The sequence below is a fragment of the Gasterosteus aculeatus genome, chromosome 12, assembly GCF_964276395.1.
Source record: "Gasterosteus aculeatus chromosome 12, fGasAcu3.hap1.1, whole genome shotgun sequence".
In the NCBI taxonomy this organism is placed as follows: Eukaryota; Metazoa; Chordata; class Actinopteri; order Perciformes; family Gasterosteidae; genus Gasterosteus; species Gasterosteus aculeatus.
The window spans coordinates 9141389-9162481 of NC_135700.1; the positions used below are offsets into that span (position 1 = coordinate 9141389).

At 45.9% G+C, this 21093-nt stretch overlaps 1 protein-coding gene across 1 annotated transcript in view; it reads left to right on the forward strand.

Annotated features, from left to right (window-relative positions):
- The first annotated feature begins 5199 nt into the window (after nucleotides 1–5199).
- Nucleotides 5200–21093, forward strand: part of rasa3 (RAS p21 protein activator 3) — a 33958-nt gene continuing 18064 nt past the window's right edge. Inside the window, exons 1-4 of the mRNA XM_040203618.2 lie at nucleotides 5200–5492; nucleotides 18004–18121; nucleotides 19530–19633; nucleotides 20585–20679. Of these exons, the coding sequence (XP_040059552.1) occupies nucleotides 5438–5492; nucleotides 18004–18121; nucleotides 19530–19633; nucleotides 20585–20679 (372 nt within the window). The 5' untranslated portion in view covers nucleotides 5200–5437. The remainder of the gene's footprint in view (nucleotides 5493–18003; nucleotides 18122–19529; nucleotides 19634–20584; nucleotides 20680–21093) is intronic.

The window sequence follows — 21093 nt, forward strand, 5'->3', positions numbered from 1 at the left end:
AACTCATGTCTCCATGGCAACGAGCCGTGACACCAACTGACCAGTGGCCCCCATTAACAAAGAGGACCGAGTTAAAGGTGAAACTGACTGGTTTGCATTAGACCAGCCAGTCCAAATTAACAACGGCATAAACCCTCAGACAAGTTTAAAATATTCTTTATGACTGTTGCCTCTGTCCTTTAAACGTTGAAGGTGGGGGGTCACTGGCCCACAATGCACACTAGGTGGCGCTATAACACCGATAGTTGTGGCATTGCTTTTGTCACACACTGTTCTCCTTGTTCCAAAGGGCTTATTAAACTGAACGGAGTGTGGCCAAGTTTGTCAGTTCTGCTTTGGCAATTGAAAATAAATGACTTTTGTACAATATATTTATGGACGACATAATGGACATTGACGGCTAAGGATTTAGCTTTTTAAAGTTTTATGTTTATCTAAACAAGTCATGCAACTCTGTCGCCGCTTGCACAAATCAAAAATCCCATATTGCTGTATATCGTTAGACTGTAACTCAAACTCGCTTAAGTGGTTGGAAGGATTACATAATGAAAATAGTCACCCCTGCAAATCAGAGACTGTAGGACATTTACAAAAGGTTGATTTTTGTACAAATCTTTGTGGAGCAATGACTGCCCATATCTGCATATGTGTCTGATTAGTTTTTCTGTAACCCAATTAATAACTATGGGGAACAGGATTTCTACTTTTAGTATTTTTATCTTCTCCAGATGTTGAGAATGCTGCGATGGGGAAACAATCGACTTGGACGTTCTGCAAATATGTAAGCTGGAAATAATAGAGATAAAGTTGCATTGGTGATCTGTCCTCAACGCTAGATCACATTCACTCTTTTAATCCTTGATTCAGGTCCTATGTACTGGGATTTTATGCCCCCCCCCCCATAGTACCCGATTAATTTAGCACATGTCAATCACCATCTGTTCAACTCAGAACTCCCCGTCTGTGTCATGTATACCGTATACATTCACAGGCGTACACTGTATATTACGGTGGGTGCTCGTACCACAAAAAAAATACAGAGTAAGCCACGGTTGGGAGAGTAAATTGTTGGTGTGCAGTTATTTTAAGTGTGCCGCGCCCTCCTCCGGTGGCTGGCTCGTGCACAATAAAACAACAGTGAGCATCCTTTCACTAATCTGCTTAGAGACAGCATCTGCCTTCTCTTCCTCTATCCGTCCGTGGCTCTTCATTGTCAGGCGTACAAATGCAAACACACGCGCTGTTTGATGCCAAGCTGACGCTTGTTTTGACATCCTTGTTCACTTTTCTTTGCCCGTGGTAAGTTAGAGATCCACAACAGGAGGGCCTGTTTCTGTTTTTTTGTTTTATAGCATTTGCACACACACACACACACACACACAGATTCAGTGTCACACACACACACAGGCTTGTGGTAGTTCACCACAGGGCGTAGCCAGTTCAGCTAAACTGAAATAAACACACGTCATTAACGTCTTTAAAACGTTATTTCTCTTTGTGATGCCGCGCATTCACAGCCACAAAAAAAACAGTGTTCTCCAACTATAATTTTGACTGGCGGATATGACGGTACCTTGGTTGGTGTTGTAGGATAGAGGCAACCCTTCTACTCTTGCAGTGTGTTATATTTTGCTGATTTGACTGGTGTTGCGTCTGTGCATGAAAATGTATAGATAAGAGGAGAGTTCACGGGTTACCTGCCGTGCTAAATAGACTTTGAGTAAAGGTAGAGCCCAAAATCGCTTTCCCATGTAACCACAAGCTGCACAAACATGCAGCTGGCAGGATGTGGCCAACATAAAGAACCCACATTGTTGCCCTGTTAAGCCGTGCTAAGGTTGCGTATACACCATGGTTATGTGTAAATAGTGTCAAAATTATTTGAGAGGAGATAACCAAAGTCAGGCAAATTGGATTAACGGTCACTGATACGCAGGCACAGAATACACATTCACTATGTGGTAGGAAAGGTGCTCAGATACACCAGTATACTTTTCACTGGTACTGTAAGTGAAATACATGCATTAAAAATACATTTCTGTAGCATTTTAGCATCAAAATATTGGAATATGCAATGATTACATATGGATCATCAACGTGTAAAGTTGCTAATTTTTTAGCTGGTACAATTTAAGAGCTGATTTTGAACAAATTGATATACTGTTGGGCAGCTTTTCTAATACAATGTATCATAGCATTTTTGCTATTTGTGTTTTTATATTGATGATTTGCACTGATGGAAGAAGTTTCAATACAACATTGTAAAATTACTTCCCAAATGAGTTATAAGCAAAACTTACTGCAAGTTAAAGAACTTGTTCTGTGAGTGTTATACTATTATGAGACATTTTAGTTACGTCATAATAATGCATCAGTGTAAGCAGCATTTTACTGTCAGGTTCCCACCAAAGGGTCACAGGAGAAAACTGAGGGGAAGTCAGATGTTTAGAAAAAACAACCTTATCCTCCTCAATCTGTTTTCATTTTGCAACTTTATACACAATTACACAACTTTTTTGTGAAATAGACTCCAGACCGCAGTCAGGCTATTTAGAGGAACGTGGTCATGACCTCAGAGGCGTGGTCCGACAGCCTCAAGTGCGGGCTGATGATGATCCCGTGTCATTCACCTGAATGGACGTTAAACCCTTTTCCAGCCTTCCCTCCCACCAAGAGACCTCGTCCATTCTTCCATCTGGTCGATTTTTCTCAAAACACAACAAACAATTTTCGTGATTTTTTAATGACCTTGTTTCCATTAGCTCGCCGTCAGCATAGATTCGGTTAAAGCATTAGCATTTTTTAATGTGCCGGTGACCCATTTTAAATCATTTGGCCATTCAAGAAATATTGATTGACTACAACAGTTACAAGAGTCTGGCAACCTTTTTTTTAACAGAATGCAAACCGTTGAGATAGGTTAACTCTATTAATGCTCACTATGGTTGATGTGCATTATTCGTTTGCAGAGGAATTTGTGGTTATTTGAAATGTAACACATGACATCACATGACATTCAATAATGACTTAAAGTGGTAACGGTTTCTATTCTTCATCTGTCTCACTTTTCTGTCCTTGTGAGGCCATGCTTTAGGGAAACCAAAAAGTCCCCTCCTCAACTCTAGTGAACGTTTTGCTGGTTGTCACATATTGATCCATTCATTTAGTTTCCAGAGGTCAAAGCAGTTTCCTCTTCCTGTGACAGCCTGACATGTCACTGAGCTTCACGTTTGAAAGGATGGTATTGTGCAGCATATCCTCCGTTTGGCAGTGACCTTAATGAAAGAGGCTAATCCTTAGTGGTATACGGCCTCTAAAGCTCAGCACACGGCAACAGCAATAGATCATTTGCGGCACAGTAATGAGCGTTTGAAGCTGTTTTGTATTTTATTTGATGAAGGAAACAATCTGGAGGGACCCAGTAGAGTCAGACCTGGTGCTGCTGCATGTGGGGCTCATAAAGGGGGACTAACGCTGCACAGCCACCGAACATGCATCGCCAATGTTTCAGAGGGGGAGGGTACACATATGATGCTGAAGCATTTGAGTGCAGTGACCCAGCTTTGTCAGCGGCTACAATTGAATATTTCTAAATTGTTCAACATACATAACATATAAGTCAGTTCCTGTCAATTCAGAGGCTAGCCTGGTGACGTAGTAGTTCTATAGGGGGTGATTAATGCCAAAGAGGAGCAGGAGCATCAAAGCCTGTATGAGAGGTGATTGGAAGAGAAATAGGAAGAGAAGAACTAGTGTCACCAAAACTAGTGCTTCTATTTACAAGGTCAATCTGAGAGGTCAAATATTCCAACATGACAATGTACAGACATGACATAGACACTATACATGCTGATCCGAAACATATTTAGCTCTAATTCTTATTAACGCAGTAGTGAGAGTTATATGTAAAAATAAATATGTCAATTAGTAAGCAGACTAAATTATTTATGTGCAAGACATGAAAAAGGATAGACACCTTTTAAGGGGGAACTCTGGTCAACATGATCCCTTACTTATTTATAGTGTATATTTATTGAGCCACTACATCAGTTAAATCTGAAATATCTTTTTTGTCTGAAAGCTATAGTCATTTTAATTTGCCATGCTGTAACTTGTTGGAAATTTGGCATGCATAGTCTGGGAGAAATAATACAAATATCACTGGAATCAGCGTTAATGATTTGGTAACTAGTTTTCAGCTTATAGCTTCAATGAAAAACATGTATATAAAAACCACTGCGCTCACATTTTGTTGACTAGTTTGCATAACACATTTTTTTTAACTTATTTGAGTTTGGAGCATTTTCAAACAGTGGAGATTGGAGCCAAGATATCATTTTGAACGGTGTAAAGCCTTCATATATTTGTTCGTGATTCGTACACAATATTCCTTATTCAAGTTCTAAAATTGGTGATACTTAAGAAGAAAAGCATTATTAAGTATCTGCCTGAAAACGGGAACGCCATTTTAAATCGTCACTGGTTTAGCTAGGGTTTGAAGAGTGGAGCACAGCTAGATAGGAAGACACTACCATGTTGATCTTGATAATGGCGTTGGTCCCGCCCCTTGAGCTGATTCGCTAATTGGTATTACCACCGGAGCGCTAGATGGTTAGCAGAATTCATGAGGAGTTAGGAAAAGAAAGTGTTTAGGGAATCCGACTGCATTTTCACTAAGCTACATAGTTCTGTTGGGAATTGACTCCTTTCCTTTCGTAAAGGATGGTCCAGTGGTTCCTATGCTAAAGGAGCTAAGTAGGAAAGCACTGAAGCTGTTTTCCTTAGCATTAGACAATTCAAACAGCTCTTATCATGGCCGCCACTTACACCACTTCGGGGTCATTTCACTCAGTTAGGAACCTTCATAAGAAAATTTGACAATTTGAACCCAGCCTGGCTTTAATGTCACGAGCAGTCAACTTGAATTTGTGGAGTGGGTGTGTTCAAAGGTCTGGAGCCAGGCAAACTTCATACTGCCACCTTTTAATCCTTTTAATCTTAAAAACGCATGCATTTCTGCTATACACCCATATTATTTGTTTATCATTATTATTAAGAATCTTTTTATTTTCACAACCAGAATTTTTTTTTTAACCATTATGACATGACAGTGGGAGGCTGTCCTCGGTTTCCTCTATGGCACCACTCCCCCCCAAGCAGCACGGATCACCCTCCATACACTGTGTGGGCGGTGTCATGTGGAGCCACGCCTCCTTTTGCGCTGCTGCTGCGGGACTGAAGCCGAAACTGCCCGTTTATTCGCAACCACACAGCAGAGGCAAGTGATCGGGACCGGAGTATGATCGCTGTCCGCAGAGCATAGATGTGCAAAACCCCTGGATTATCCGTGCGCTGGAGAGGCCAGAACCGACCACCGTGGACGGCTGTGTTTATCTAGTCGTCAAAAAAGAAAAGGGAAAGAGCCACGGTGGAAAGCATGGCGGTAGAAGAGGAAGGTCTCCGGGTTTTCCAGAGCGTTAAAATAAAAATAGGTAAGACGAAAACGAAAAATCCCCACCCCCCCAGTCTGAGCGCCTTTATGGATGGCTCCGTGTTAACAGGCCAGGCGGGTGAGGGGGATCGGGGTGCGCGGGGGGGGAGAGGGGGAAGGGGGGGGTTGAATGCTGATCCGTCTCGTTCCGTCTGTTATTGTGATTCCAATCACACGCGTTCCTCCCAGCGCTGTAAACTGCAGATTGATACAAAAAGAAAGAATAGTAAATAAAAAGTGTAATAATCGAGGGATTCGAAGCTTTGTGGGAATTAGGCAGCTGGCAGAAGAACCCAAATCATGTGTCAGAGGTCCACGTATGGAGACTCTTACTCCACAGCTGCACACATCCAGATGCTTTCACTTGACACTTGAGCTCCAATACGCCTTTATTACACCATTCATGTTATTGAACACAACCCCCGCCCCTCCTCCCACCCAGCCCCCCACGAAACACCGTTATGTTAAACCGTCTAGCTATTGATCGCTAACCCACATATCTATTTTTAGATATCTAGCTGGTCTCCAGTGAGCACCCTTGGTTTGCAGGAGGAATGTGGTGCATTCATATCTGAGGAGGCTTACAGTGAGCCATGGAGCATTTAGTGGAGAGAAGTTGGTCTTCTTGTTTTTATTTGTTGTAAAACTGTAACTACACAACAGCCCTCTGTTTCTCATGGATTACACTAGGTCGTCATACTGTGGAAATAGTTGTAATATCAGGAGGGAGAAATCACATTACTCTTAAGCTTGAAGTGCACTCGTGATCTTTACTTTATTTAAGTTAGGGTGATTATCAATATTGTCACTAATCTGAATGTAGTTTTCTTGATAAATCAAGTCATTTGTTGCCATCAAATAGTTTTTTATTAATCCATAGTTGAAAAGCCAAACATTTTATATGTACAGTCAATTAAAACCTACAAAAGCTGTAGGAATTCATATTTGAGATACCGTTTTCTGAGAATTTGGGGCGGTGGTTTCAGTATTTTAATGAAAGTGATTGAAATGAAGTTTCTGTCAAACCATTGTTAACCAACTGTTCCTGCAGTGTTAGTAATCTTACTCCTGTACTGTGTCACTATGGTGTTTATATTGTCTTTGCCTTTTTTTTTTACATCAAAACATTTAAAGCAAACAGTCATTTCCTCCGTCTGCTCTAAACTGGCTTGTCGGGTCAACACGGGACGTTTTGGAAGCGTCTGCTGCAGTTTCCCTTGACATCTGTCGGGCCCATCACCCATGCGACAGGCGGGATGAGCGTAGAAGAAGAAGAGGAAGAAGAAAAATGACAACAAACACTCACACTAGCTGCGATGCCGTGCGTTGATGCCAGCCAGCATTTAGACCTTTTCTCAGTCGAGTCGATGCTCAAAGTTAAGCGCGTTTTGGAGCTCTTGTCTGCCGTTAGAATCGTCGGTAAACAGCTGCAGGGAGAAGCGCCCTGAGTTGATCAAATCGTGCAGCCCCAGGGAGGCTGGAGGGGAGTTGTTGTGTTAACTCACAAAGGCCTTTGTCGATTGCAGCACTTTGTGAATGAATGTTCAGTCAGCCAGCAGCGGTGAGTTCCTGTGTAGGAAAAGTGAGCGGAGGACGGCGAACTTCTTTCCGAGATACGATCGCGCTTACTAATCACGCCAGCGAAGTGCAGTGGTGCCGGAAGCATTCACATCCATTGTTTAGGTAATGGTCAAATACTTGTCCAAGTTCAAATCTAGTTTTTAAAATGTTACTTAAGTAGAATGTGCCCAAAATGTAAGGACACAATGCTGAAAGAAATCCCCCCTGTGAGTTATTATATCAATAAATACTGAATTAGTGAAAATGTATTTATGTCATATTTCACTGTTGTAGTTGGTTGAGCTGAATTTGTTTTTAAATTTTAAATGAGAGTAAATAAAGTAAGTAAATCTTTTTTTATAAGTAAAATACCTTAAAAATAATAGAAAACTATGGGTTTCGTTATTTCGAGCAAAAACGCCACAAATTAGCTATTTTCTGCCTCTGAAATTGAAAGATTTTAATTTGATATGTTTGAGTTCATATCTTTAGGTCTGAGCTGTTGATTAGACAAAAACAAGACACCCTTGAAAACATTTTCATGACATTTTAAATACAAATAAATTGTTAATAACACCAATTGCGACACCCTGCCAACACCTGCACAACAACCACAACTGAATAAATTCCTTCATAGGCAAGAATAATATCTGGAAAAATATCTCACAAGCTTTATTGTATGTGACGACTTGTTGAAGAACATCAACGTCGCCTGAGTTCCTTGTTGGTGTGGCACGGGGAGCCCGGTAGAGGAGACTCTGCACTTGTTACCTAGCAGCAGTCACACTGGCTGTCAGTCTGATCCCCCCAAGGCGCTCCGCTCCTGTCTGTGTGACCCGTGTATAACCACTGAGGCTGGCGGATGAGTCACAGCTCGTAGTCTGCAGGTATCTGTAGAAGAGAGGGATAAACAGGGAGGACTTGTGTTCTTCTCCCTCCGCCAGGTCATGACGCTTTTTGCATAGAAAAAAACGTGCGTCGCTACATGGCCCCGAGTCCGTTCAGTCTGGCTGCCACAGGAAACAGGAAACATCCCCCCCGATTCACTTCCTGATTGGCTGGGATAGACTACAAAAGAATTGTGTTTTTTCCTGCATGGCAACAGGCTAATGCAAAGCAGATGCGCGGGAGACACGGGGCGAGGGACAGAAGGTGGCGTCTCGCGCGTGGATAGCGGGCTGAGACTCATCCGACGGCCCCGCGCGGAGACGGGGGCGGGAGGGGGGGGGGAGATCCCCCGGGACCACAGCCGGAGTCGTGGCTTTGACGTGCTCGGGCCCCCGACCACGCGCTAGTCGGTGTGCGGTTTATTCATTCCGATAAATGTTGCAGCGTCGTTTACAGTTCGAGGTTTGACCCCCGAATGAAAGGTTCAGGTCTTCCCGGAGCTCTGTGGGTTATTGGATTGGCCTGAGAGTAGATGATCTCCAGTGAACGTGCAGCTCTGCCTGTAAGCTGCTCCACCTGAACGCACCAGGCCGCTGACCCCTGTCGGAAGGAGTGGAATACGTACACATCGTGGAGGTCGGAAGAATTTGGAGGACTCTAGAGTGACAGAGAACACCTCCCCCCTCCCCCCTCTCTCACTGCCTCCCCCCTGGCCAACCGGGGGTTCCCAAACTCCCTCCTGTCCAGAATGACTAGGAAACACGGAGTGACAGGAGAGGGGACGGGAAAGGACGGGGCTCTCTGGGAAGTCGTTGGCTGTAAACACATTTGTTGACTGTTGAGACGCGCGCCGTGTTTCGCCGCGGGCGTCTTCGGGGCTGGTGGAATAATCCGGGCCGAGTACAGCCGCTGTCGGTAACGCCCCCCCACCCCCCTCCTCCGCCAGAAAACAGTACCAGAAACAACGGGGAAGTGACGGCGTAGGGCCAGCATGCAGGGTCAGCGGGGGGGTAAACAAAGGAGCACAGCTCCTCCAGGACGTCCTTCACGCCCCCCCCCCCCTGACCTCCACCTGCTGGGAAACACTCGCGATGCCGCTCTGCAGAGAGAGAAACCCTGGAATTGGCGTAAGCGCGTCTACGTATCGTTTCCATCTTGGGGGCCGAATGGGTTTAACAGAAAAGTGGTGAAAAATGTGGTAAAAAACACGCTGATTAAATCGGATTTTGCAACAGTGTTGCTCTCCTATGGCAACACGAGCAATGTCAGCTTGCCACACACGGGCTACAGCCGACCTGCTCTCCCTTTCCTGTGCGTGCAAAAGATATCGTATCGCCACATCACTGTGTGTGTGTGTGTGTGTGTGTGAGCGCGGCTACAGGGGAGGCTTGTACTCATCTGTTTGTTTTCATTTGCTTAAGACGAGTATTGTGTAAATGGACATATATGGGGCCATGGCAACCTGTGAGAGCAGCTCCATGTACTTTTAAGCACCACACTGGTCTGAAAGACACATTCTATGGGAACACACCAGGTGTCAGACCCCGATTTGGAACTTTTGAGCAGATTTTAATGCAGATTTTTCCCACACGCAGTGTTGACTTCACTGGACTACCAAGTTTTCCATTGAGTCTAACGGATCTGTTTGAACATTAGCTCCGGGACGCACTAGATGGAGAGCGAGTTTGATCAGTAACCGAAAGGTGTTTTATCGCAGCCTGTAACTGTGCCCCCCCACCCCCCAAGCTTTTCCTCCTCGAGCTGCTCAACAACGTTTCTACACACTATTTGCGACAAGTCTGACTCATGAATATTGAAAAGATGGAGGAAGAGGGAAACCATGGTTTCAGGGGTTAACAGGTTTTTATTGATTGTGGGTTTCAACGTGAGCGTGTGTGTGTGTGTGTGTGTGTGTGTTTGCCTGTTGCTGATTGCTTTTTAAGAATTGGTGAATTAGTGCTGATTTGGGCCTCATGGCGGTTAATACATTTGTGTTTTTTGCCCCAAATAGAGGCAAGGTCGGGTGCGCTGCTACAAGGGTGGCAGTGACAGTGGGGGGTCTAGACGGAACAGACCTGGGCGGCAGATGCTGGCTCTGGGGACGTGGAACGTAACCTCTCTGGGGGGGAAGGAGCCGGAGCTTGTGCGGGAGGTGGAGCGTTATCAGTTGGATCTGGTGGGGCTTACCTCTACGCACAGCCTCGGCTCTGGAACCAAACTCCTGGATAGGGGGTGGACTCTATTCTACTCCGGAGTGGCCCATGGTGTGAGGCGCCAGGCGGGTGTGGGGATACTCATAAGTCCCCGGCTGAGTGCTGCTACATTGGAGTTTACCCCAGTGGACAAAAGGGTCGCCTCCCTACGCCTTCGGGTGGTGGGGGGGAAAACTCTGACTGTTGTCTGTGCATATGCACCAAACAGCAGCTCAGAGTATTCGGCCTTTTTGGAGACCCTGAATGGAGTCCTGCATGGGGCTCCTGTAGGGGACTCCATAGTCCTACTGGGAGACTTCAATGCGCACGTGGGCGACGATGGAGATAACTGGAGAGGCGTGATTGGGAGGAATGGCCTCCCTGATCTGAACCCGAGCGGGTGTTTGTTACTGGACTTCTGTGCTAGTCACGGATTGTCCATAACAAACACCATGTTCGAACATAAGGATGTTCATAAGTGTACGTGGTACCAGAGCACCCTAGGCCAAAGATCAATGATCGATTTTGTAATCGTATCGTCTGATCTGAGGCCGCATGTTCTGGACACTCGGGTAAAGAGAGGGGCAGAGCTGTCAACTGATCACCATCTGGTTGTGAGCTGGGTCAGAGGATGGGGGAAGACTCGGGACAGACCCGGTAAACCCAAGCGTGTAGTGAGGGTGAACTGGGAACGTCTGGAGGAGGCCCCGGTCCAAAAGATTTTCAACTCACACCTCCGGCGGAGCTTCTCTCACATTCCTGTGGAGGCAGGGGACATTGAACCAGAGTGGTCTATGTTCAAAACCTCCATTGCTGAAGCCGCGGCGGTGAGTTGTGGCCTCAAGGTCTTAGGTGCATCAAGGGGCGGTAACCCTCGAACTCCGTGGTGGACACCGGTGGTCAGGGAAGCCGTCCGACTGAAGAAGGAGGCCTTCCGGGTTATGATATCCGGTGGGACTCCAGAGGCAGTTGCAGTGTACCGACAGGCTCGAAGGGCAGCAGCCTCTGCCGTGATGGAGGCAAAGCAGCGAGTATGGGAGGAGTTCGGGGTAACTATGGAGAAGGACTTTCGGTCGGCACCAAAGTGTTTTTGGAAGACCATCCGGCACCTCAGGAGGGGGAAACGGGGAACCATCCAAGCTGTGTACAGTAAGGATGGGACCCTGTTGACCGCGACTGAGGAGGTTATCGGGCGGTGGAAGGAACACTTTGAGGAACTCCTGAATCCAACTACTACGCCCTCTGTGGTGGAGGCGGAGCTGGAGGCGGAGGAGGGATCATCGTCAATTAGCCTGGTGGAAGTCACTGAGGTAGTCAAACAACTCCGCAGTGGCAAAGCCCCGGGGATTGATGAGATCCGTCCAGAGATGCTAAAGGCAATGGGTGTTGGGGGGTTGTCTTGGATGACACGCCTCTTCAACATTGCGTGGAAGTCTGGGACAGTGCCAAAAGAGTGGCAGATCGGGGTGGTGGTACCCCTCTTTAAAAAGGGGGACCAGAGAGTGTGTGCCAATTACAGGGGTATCACACTACTCAGCCTCCCGGGTAAAGTCTACTCTAAGGTGCTGGAAAGGAGGGTTCGGCCGATAGTCGAACCAAGGATTGAAGAGGAACAATGCGGTTTTCGTCCTGGTCGTGGAACAACGGACCAGCTCTTCACTCTTTCCAGGATCATAGAGGGGGCTTGGGAGTATGCTCAACCAGTCTACATGTGTTTTGTGGACTTGGAGAAGGCGTATGACCGGGTCCCCCGAGAGATACTGTGGGAGGTGCTGCGGGAGTACGGGGTGAGGGGGTCCTTGCTTGGGGCCATCCAATCCTTGTACGCCCAAAGCGAGAGCTGTGTTCGGGTGCTCGGCAGTAAGTCGAAGGCGTTTCCGGTGGGGGTTGGCCTTCGCCAGGGCTGCGCCTTGTCACCAATCTTGTTTGTGGTCTTCATGGACAGGATATCGAGGCGTAGTCGGGGGGAGGAGGGTCTACAGCTCGGGGGGCTGCGGATCTCATCGCTGCTTTTTGCAGATGATGTGGTCCTGATGGCATCTTCCGTCTGTGACCTCCAACTCTCACTGGAGCGTTTCGCAGTCGAGTGTGAAGCGGTCGGGATGAGGATTAGCACCTCTAAATCTGAGGCCATGGTTCTCAGCAGGAAACCGATGGATTGCCTACTCCAGGTAGGGAATGTGTCCTTACCCCAAGTGAAGGAGTTCAAGTACCTCGGGGTCTTGTTCACGAATGAGGGGAAGATGGAGTGTGAGTTTGGCCGGAGAATCGGAGCAGCGGGGGCGGTATTGCACTCGCTTTACCGCACCGTTGTGACGAAAAGAGAGCTGAGCCGGAAGGCAAAGCTCTCGATCTACCGGTCAATCTTCGTTCCTACCCTCACCTATGGTCATGAAGGATGGGTCATGACCGAAAGAACTAGGTCACGGGTACAAGCGGCCGAAATGGGTTTCCTCAGGAGAGTGGCTGGCGTCTCTCTTAGGGATAGGGTGAGAAGCTCAGCCATTCGCGAGGAGCTCGGAGTAGAGCCGCTGCTCCTTTGCGTCGAAAGGAGCCAGTTGAGGTGGTTTGGGCATCTGGTGAGGATGCCCCCTGGGCGCCTCCCTAGGGAGGTGTTTCAGGCACGGCCAGCTGGGAAGAGGCCCCGGGGAAGACCCAGGACTAGGTGGAGAGATTATATCTCTGCACTGGCCTGGGAACGCCTTGGGATCCCCCAGTCAGAGCTGGTAGATGTGGCCCGGGAAAGGGAAGTTTGGGGTCCCCTGCTGGAGCTGTTGCCCCCGCGACCCGACCCCGGATAAGCGGTTGAAGATGGATGGATGGATGGATGGCCCCAAATAATCACATTGGTGTTTGTTTTTCTGTTTTGACGTAGTTCACGGGCAGTTAACTTGTGATGAGGTGTGCTCTGGAGAGGTTGGCTCTTCAATGGACTCCTTAATGGAAAGTTTCTGCTATAATCCGGACATGTGGAGGTTTCAAGAGAACAGAACACCAAGACGACGCGCCCTTCATTTCAATGGCATTTTCTTGTTGGATGCATTTGCTGAAGATGGCTTTCAGGCTTCTGCATACGTGAAACCCACAAGAAATCAGGAATCAGGACCATTTATTACCACATACACATACAAGGAATTTGACTTGGCGGTTGGTGCACAACATCATACATACAGTAAGACAATGGCCAACAAGACAGATAAGACAACATAGTGCAAGACAAACATGCCAATGAATTTAAATTAAAAATAGTTAAAAAGTTTAAAAAGTCAAAAATAACGTGCACCAGCGAACAGAAAGTGACAAGTGAAAGTGACAGGTGCATGTGCAGCGTGAAGGTGGGATGTCAGCGGCTCTGTTGATGAGCCCGACTGCCGACGGGAAGGAACTCTTTGGTAGTAGTAAGATGACCATTTAACTTTCATCGTTCTACTACGACTACAAAGAAATCATCAGTTAAAGGGTTTGCGACAATCATAAAAGTTTATTTACTTTTCGTACAGTGTTTTTGAGCCCGCACGAGGCCTCACACCATCTGCATTTACGACTGTGAAATACACATAAATTGCTTCACTGTGAGTTCAAGTCTGTTTGACAAATGCAGGCAGCGGAGGCCTAAGAAACATTGCGTTGCACCATGGGAAGTTTTGGAGTTTGGCCCACAGTCAGACGTGTGGTTGTTTGTGACACATTCTAACATGTGACCGGGGGATCCGAACACTGCTAATGAGTGCTGTTTCTCCTTTCACGCAGTAAATGATGAAGAAACGTCCTCGTGTTGAATTTAAATCGGGGTTGCAGCTCTTGTTCCAACGACACAGCACACACATTTTACTGTGGGATCAAAGCTGCCGCTCTATACATCCAAAGAGTGCGGCTCCGTGTGTGTCCTTTTTGGAAAGACACTAATGACTTACAGGTTTATTTCACTTCTTGTTCTGAGTCTCTAATTAGGGCCTTCAGAGGAACTGTAGGATAATAAATCGTCCTTATTTCCATTCTCACGGTGTCTCTCTATCTCAAACACACACACACACACACACACACACACACACAGGGGTAACGGGGTTGTTCACTGCCTTTTAAACTACATCTTGGACCCAGTTGGAATTCCTTTCCCCTCATATCATTTCCTGTTGTAGCTTTCTCCAAAACTAACCACTCTCCAGTCTTCTGTCGAGTGACTTTCTCTCTCTCTCTCGCCCTTGATTGAGTAGAGTACACTGCTTGTATTTTGCTCACAGACAATCCCCCCCCTCCCTCCCCCCTCCCTACTCTCCTTCCCTGCAAGCCTGTGTTCCCCAGGCCTGCGAGGTCGAGCGCGCAGCAGCCACCGAAAGCGCTCGCGTCCAAACGCGTTCATGTCCGAGGAGATTAGAAGGACGACTTGTGACTTCACGCAGCAGAGAGGCCGAATGAAACGAGCCAACCGTCCATCGCTTCCATCGCTTGTGCTTCCTCGTTTCTTCCGTCTTCGCCTCCTTTTCGTCACTTTCCTCTGCAGGAATGAGGCGGGGAGACAACCTTTTTTTTGTTGATGTGCCAAAGCGCTCCCCTTCACTCTCACCCTCTTTGGGGTGTCATCATTATTTCGCTGCAGTTGTCTTTGCACTGTGTTTTCCCAAAGATCCCAAAGGCAACGTATTCTCCAAGGGCAGCGACGCTTGATGAGAAGAGAGAGGCTTTAATGCTTATTCTGAATCTTGGGTAGAGACAGCGCATCGCCACTGGAGAAAGTAAATGAGAGGAAGGGGAGAAAAAGAGGATGTAACCAGAAATAGAGGAGAGTGAAATCAGGTTGAGGTTAATTTTGAAAGGGAAACAAAAAGGACAATGTGGAGAAACGCGAGCCCGACAACACCCCCCCCCCCTCTCTGAATAAAAAAAAAAGTTGGCTAAGACAAAAAGGGAAACCATTAAAATGGCAGCACATGAACCAGGATGAAACAAAAGTAAGAGAGAAATATAGAAATGAGCTGAGACAGTATCATCCTTTCCTTTTGCATCCGACTCACTCTCCATCGCAGAAAAACACACACACACACTCACAAGCAATATCGCTGTTGTTATAAACTTCCCTCCAAACTGAATAACTCTGCCGCTTATCGTCTCCTCCAGAAAGACAACTGCCCAGCACTTCCTTTTCCCCCAAACAGGAAGCAGCCACATGTCACCCTCAGTCTGTGGCGGTGGTTCTTAGTGGGCCGGTGCTGCTCAGGAGACTCTACTGGAGGACTCATACCTACAGACTGCATTGTAGATTGAAGTGGCCTCTACATTGCATGGTTTTGCAATCGGAGGGAGTGAAAGGAACACCAAACAAACACCAAACAAATCATGACGGCCGCATGCTGTTTCTCTGTGTTTTATATATTCATTTGAAGGATGTTTATCCACATTTCACAGCGCTTCCATTCAGCTGTTATTGTGATCCTATTGATTTACTACGGTGCTCATTTAAGCATCGTGACTAACATGAATTGAGTTGTCTTTTTACGGTGGAAACATGGACTTCTAACCTCACGTTGGTGGACAAACGATGTAATGTGATGCTGTTCACGAATAATCAAATCTGTCTTCTCTGCCTTCTTGACGCTGATACCGATCTGTGATGAGATGTAATCGTCCGATAGTGTTCGGCCTGTGATTCTCACATGTCACACTTGCAAAGAATACTTTTAACCAACATTTCTGAACAAAGTGTTTTAGAATGACTCAACACAAATAGATGTTTTCTGTAATGGATTACTTATCTCCAGCAAGTCCCCGCACGTTGATTTTCATGCCCTATTGTTGAATGTTGTTGAGTTGAATCTTCTGGCTGCTGGGTAAAAAAAAGAGGAGAGTTTGTGGAAAGGTCACCAGTAATTTTGAGAAAACATACAATATTAGGAGTAGAATTGTGCTTATACATGCTTAACCACTCAAACAGTGGTTGAACTGTGGCGTGAATGTGACGTACAATATATAAACTTTCTCCTGTAACTCTGATTTTGGCACAGACGTTTGTTTCTGCACTGTGATTTGAGTCATTAAGCACGCACACGCACACACACACACACACACACACACAAAGAGCTGCGAAAGCTGTGCTAATCCCCGTGATGTTTTGGTTACTCGGGTGACTTGAATGGTGCAATCCAATCAAGGGACCTCGCAGGTCATGAATGAGAGCCGGAGGGGGAAAAAAACAGATGGGAGAGAATCCGGGCGCAGCAGAGGTGAGAAGAGGAGGATTACAGGAGGGAGGTAAAATAAATGTGCGAGAATAAACGAGGGACGATCAGAGACGCAGGCGGGGGAGATGAGGGATGAAGACGGCGATAAGGGAGACTTATCTCCCTTATCGCCGCTTCTTTCACAGCGCAGGTGTCGTTTTCGTTTGTGAATTCACGTTGCCGTGAATTGTCGCGTTGTTGCACCGCGTCGGGCCACAAACCCTAAAGAGAGACACCCGATCGTCTCTGTTTGTCTCAGCGTGTTCTACACTTTGCTCCCCCTCTTTGCAGAGTGACGCATCGGAAGTGGACATTTAGCAGATACGCTGGCCATTAGTCACTCTTATTGCATATTCAAGTGAGCAAATAGAGAAAGAGCGTCGCTTGGAGGAACTGCTCAACGTGTAGAAGAGCTAAAAACATACACCTGGTATTTGTTCCTGATTTCAGGGTCACGCTACAAAGAAAACAATTGATTCCAACAACATATTTTCATATGTTCAAGACAACATCAAATATCACAAGGCGTAACCGTTAAATAGTCACAGTTCAGTGCAGGGACGCCCGTTTAACTGATTGGACCTACCAGCATGTAAATAAATCGCAGGTTCTGTGTAATTGCATGTTATTGAGCGCTTTAGGACGTGACGTTAATGTTATAACTCGCCTTGTTTCCCAAACGCACTCCTTTTCATTGTTGTTCAAACTGGTTGTGTTGTGCAATCCCAAACATGAGGCGTCAGAGCTGCAGGACATAAACTTGACTTATTGGTAAGGCCGTAGGAAGGATGAAGTGTTAACAGCCTAAAACAAAAGACACTAGGAAAAAGCCACAGCAGTGGTAGATTTCTACAGCATCACTCAAGATCGATTGATTGATTTAATGGCGCCTCGAGTGTTCGGAAAATGTTTGGAGTTCGAAGAAAAGTGTCAGTATGCAAACATTGTAACCCAGCCGCACACCCATGCTGCCATTGTTAAAGAGTTACTCATTTAAGGCCAGAAATAACCGCGCGAGACGTCGGCCCGAACGGCGGCGTCAGATTCGCATGCAGATAACGGCGCGTCACTGCAGCAAACAAGGACGCGGCGGCACGAACGTGCACGTAACTTAAGCCTACTTTAGCCTCTGCGGTCCTCCGGGTGAAGAGAAACCCAGTAAGGGAACCGAGTACTGACTAATGTGAATGCACGGCTTCACCAAGGACAAAATTGCCCCGTAGGGACTGAGTGGAGCACCACCTTTGTGCGGTGTGTGTGTGTTTGCGTGTGTGTGTGTGTGTATGTGGCTGGACCACATTCTCGACAGAGGGAGTGCTATCTGTCACACGTGTTTGACACATTGGGCTCAGGATTCAGGATGTGTCTCGCGCACATCACACTTCACCACGACAAACATGTTGCAGTTGTCTTTGCGACCACTTGAGAAGGAGTCTACCTGGCAGAGCCAAGCTCATTATATGTGAGGCGGTCAGATTATTCAAAGCCAGAACAGGTGTGAACTTACATAATAGCGTTCCATTTTAAACCCAGCGTGCTTCCAGTGTTAATAAATAAGTAATGGCATAGAGCAGTGTGCCTGAATTAACACGATGCTACTGCTTACAGCAGCGTTTCTAAATAATAACCGCCCACTCTCCCTTTTTTCTTTGTGCAGGAGAAGCGAAAAACATCCCTCCGTACCCGGGGCCAAACAAGATGAGGGACTGCTTCTGCACCGTCAACCTGGACCAAGAAGAGGTCTTCAGGACCAAGATCATAGAGAAGTCGCTTTGGTACGTTCACGCAACCTCGTGCCTTTTTTTTTTTTTTGTCATCCCATCACTCCGTATTTACAGGAAGGCGCAGTTGAAGTGAAAGTCAAATTTAAATCACTTCGGTTAAAACATAAAGGTTGATAAGTGAGGAAAATTACAGCCAATTTTAGTCACAAACAGTACCTTCGTGCCTCAATGACTAGTATGAATAAAACATTTACTTCAGCAGGTTAGAGCTGTAGTTTAGTTCAGCCAATGTTTTGTCGAGATGATGCTATTGAACATTAATAAAGATGAAGTGTTTTTTTACCAGCTAGATCTCACTCCTGTTAATTATGTACAAAGATTCCACGCATTCTTTGGCCGCAGAATGAATCCGTACTTGGGTGTTATTATAAACACAGCAGACCTCTGTACAGAGAGTGTAAATATGTTGAAAACACACTAAAGGGAAAATGCTAGGAAGACAAAGTACTCGAAGTGAAATTTGATTTCCGATTCAATCAAAACATAAAGAGTACGTCCCCTTCTTCTCTCGCATAGTTGACTTAATTGAATTACATTTGGAGTTTCAAGCGCGGTTCTGCCTGCCCGTCCGTCCACTGGTCTGTCTTAATGTCGGAGGAGTTCCGGGGGACGTCAGTAATTGTCAGCAGCGACCCTGAGGGCTCAGCTCACGAGCTTCTCATATCAGTAATTCATCTATGTTGAGGTACGGCCGAGCACGGCAGTGGATGTACCTTCCAGCCAGTGGTCACAAACGGGCCCATTGTTGTAGCGTCCACGTGACTCACGGCAACATGTAAAGGCATGTGATCGGTTTTCTAAATGTCTGGCCAGGGGACAAAATCAATCATCTATGGGGTAAGAATGAAGAAAGAATTTAGTCTATGATGTTTGGAGGTTCAACTGCCCGACTTCTAAGGACGAGGCACGAGCGGTTTACAGATTAACCAATCAATCAGTCACTTAGTTGGTGGATAAAGAAATGCGTGAGAGAGAGATGAAAACGAGGTTGATCACACAGATTATTAGAAGGTTATTATCACACTGAAGCTGCTTTCTCTGTTGATTCGGCTCCGTCTGCTGGAGGCCCCGCTGCAGCCTGAGTTCCTGGAGAACTTGAATGATTTTGTGGGATTTTGCCAGAATTGGACCTGATGGCACAGAAATACAACATTTTCTCACTGGAGATCTTGTTCACTTTGGTCATATAGGGGCATCAATATTACAATTAAACTGTTTTATAACTCGTTAAACGTTCCTAATAGGAAGGAAATAGGAAGTTTAGTTTAGTTTAGTCAATTCCCTCCCAGCATGCTTTCTTGTGATATTTCAACATATAAATACTTTGTGGTGAAACGTATTCACTCAAACAAGAGGAGTGTGTAATCCCAGCTGGCTTTGTGTCTCCTCTAATCTGCAGTCCGTTCTACGGGGAGGACTTCTACTGTGAGATTCCACGCAGCTTCAGACACCTCTCCTTCTACATCTTCGACAGGGACGTCTTCAGGAGGGACTTTAGCATCGGTGAGTAAGCAGCTGCAGAAGTCGCTGCCCAGGCCGTGGTGGTATCTGGCATTCTTTGAGCTTTGCCGTAAATCCGCCACTCAGCCGTAGCCACGTTCAGGAAATCTCTCAATCATTAATATGCTTTGAATTATTAAATACTTCTGAACCGAATAAGTAAACAAACAATTAAAAGGCCAGTTTTCCAAAGAATTGTATATGTATCCGGGTTCGTCTTTTATAAAAGTGAAAATTTTTAGATGAATTGAAAATATTAAATTGTATTTAAGGTGTTTTTGCCTAAATATAGTGTTTACCCAGCAACCAGATTATATGTCTGCTAAGTAATAACACTTTTAAAAATGAACAAAAACTGTACAACTATATATTTTAAATGGTATGAATATTTGATATTCAAAATATTCTACTTAAATAAACAGTATTCACAGAAGTGGAGATTATATCACTCCTGTCAGCCGGCTCTTGTATAAAGGTGTGTGCCCGTTTGTGTGAGGGCGGATGTTTCTGTACGTGCCATCGGGCGTGTCAGTGTGCATCGTGGTGGGTTTGTATTTGTGTGCATACGACGGACCACAAACTGAAGAATCTTTCTCAGGATGTGATTTGTATCAACACCTCCCGTTTCTTCATGGGTGTAGTTAACAGAGAAGTTGTTAGTTAGTTTCAGGGTGGAAATGTCAGGGTCATTTCCAGGCCACCGACAGCACGCTTATTGCACAGTATTCTTCCACCAGGGGCCTGCATGAGATGAAGTGTGTGTATTGACAGCAGGTGTGTGTGATCTATCCAAGTTGTTAAAGCTTCTATCTAAGCACATAGATCTTTTAGGAAAGGCCAGTGTCGTTATATCGGGGAGGCACCCTGCAAAACCCAAGGAGAAACACTGAAGAAGTTCGATTTTGTGTATTAATGTGTGTGTTTGTGTGTGTGTGTGTGTGTGTGTGCGTGCAGGAAAGGTTGCAGTGAAGAAAGAGGACTTGCAGAAATATCACGGCAAAGACACCTGGTTCCAGCTACAACCTGTCAGCGCTGACTCAGAAGTGCAGGTCAGTACAGAGAGAAAAGCAGTGACACACAGACAGAAAACAAAGCGCGCCTCTCTTCCTCTTTTCTCACAGATCCTCCTGTTGTTTTTTGGCTTCTCAGCCTTTCCGCAGAAACCACATGGCAGTAAGTTTCAGGGCTAGATACGGTTTGATATTGACCAAAGTGGACTGGTGTGGGCCGCATGCTCAGATTACTTTGACAGGCATATACCAGAAACATGGGTTATATTTCTAATTTCCCCTGTTCTCCCACCAATGCACTAATGCCATCAGTACAACAACACATGTTCCACTTCACCCAACCAACATTGAGCTGCCTTGAATTGCAACATTTCCTTTTATAGAAACTGGAATGGCAGAGGGGTGAGTATAATATGACTCTTTACTCATGCAATAAGTTCTGTGGAAAAGTTA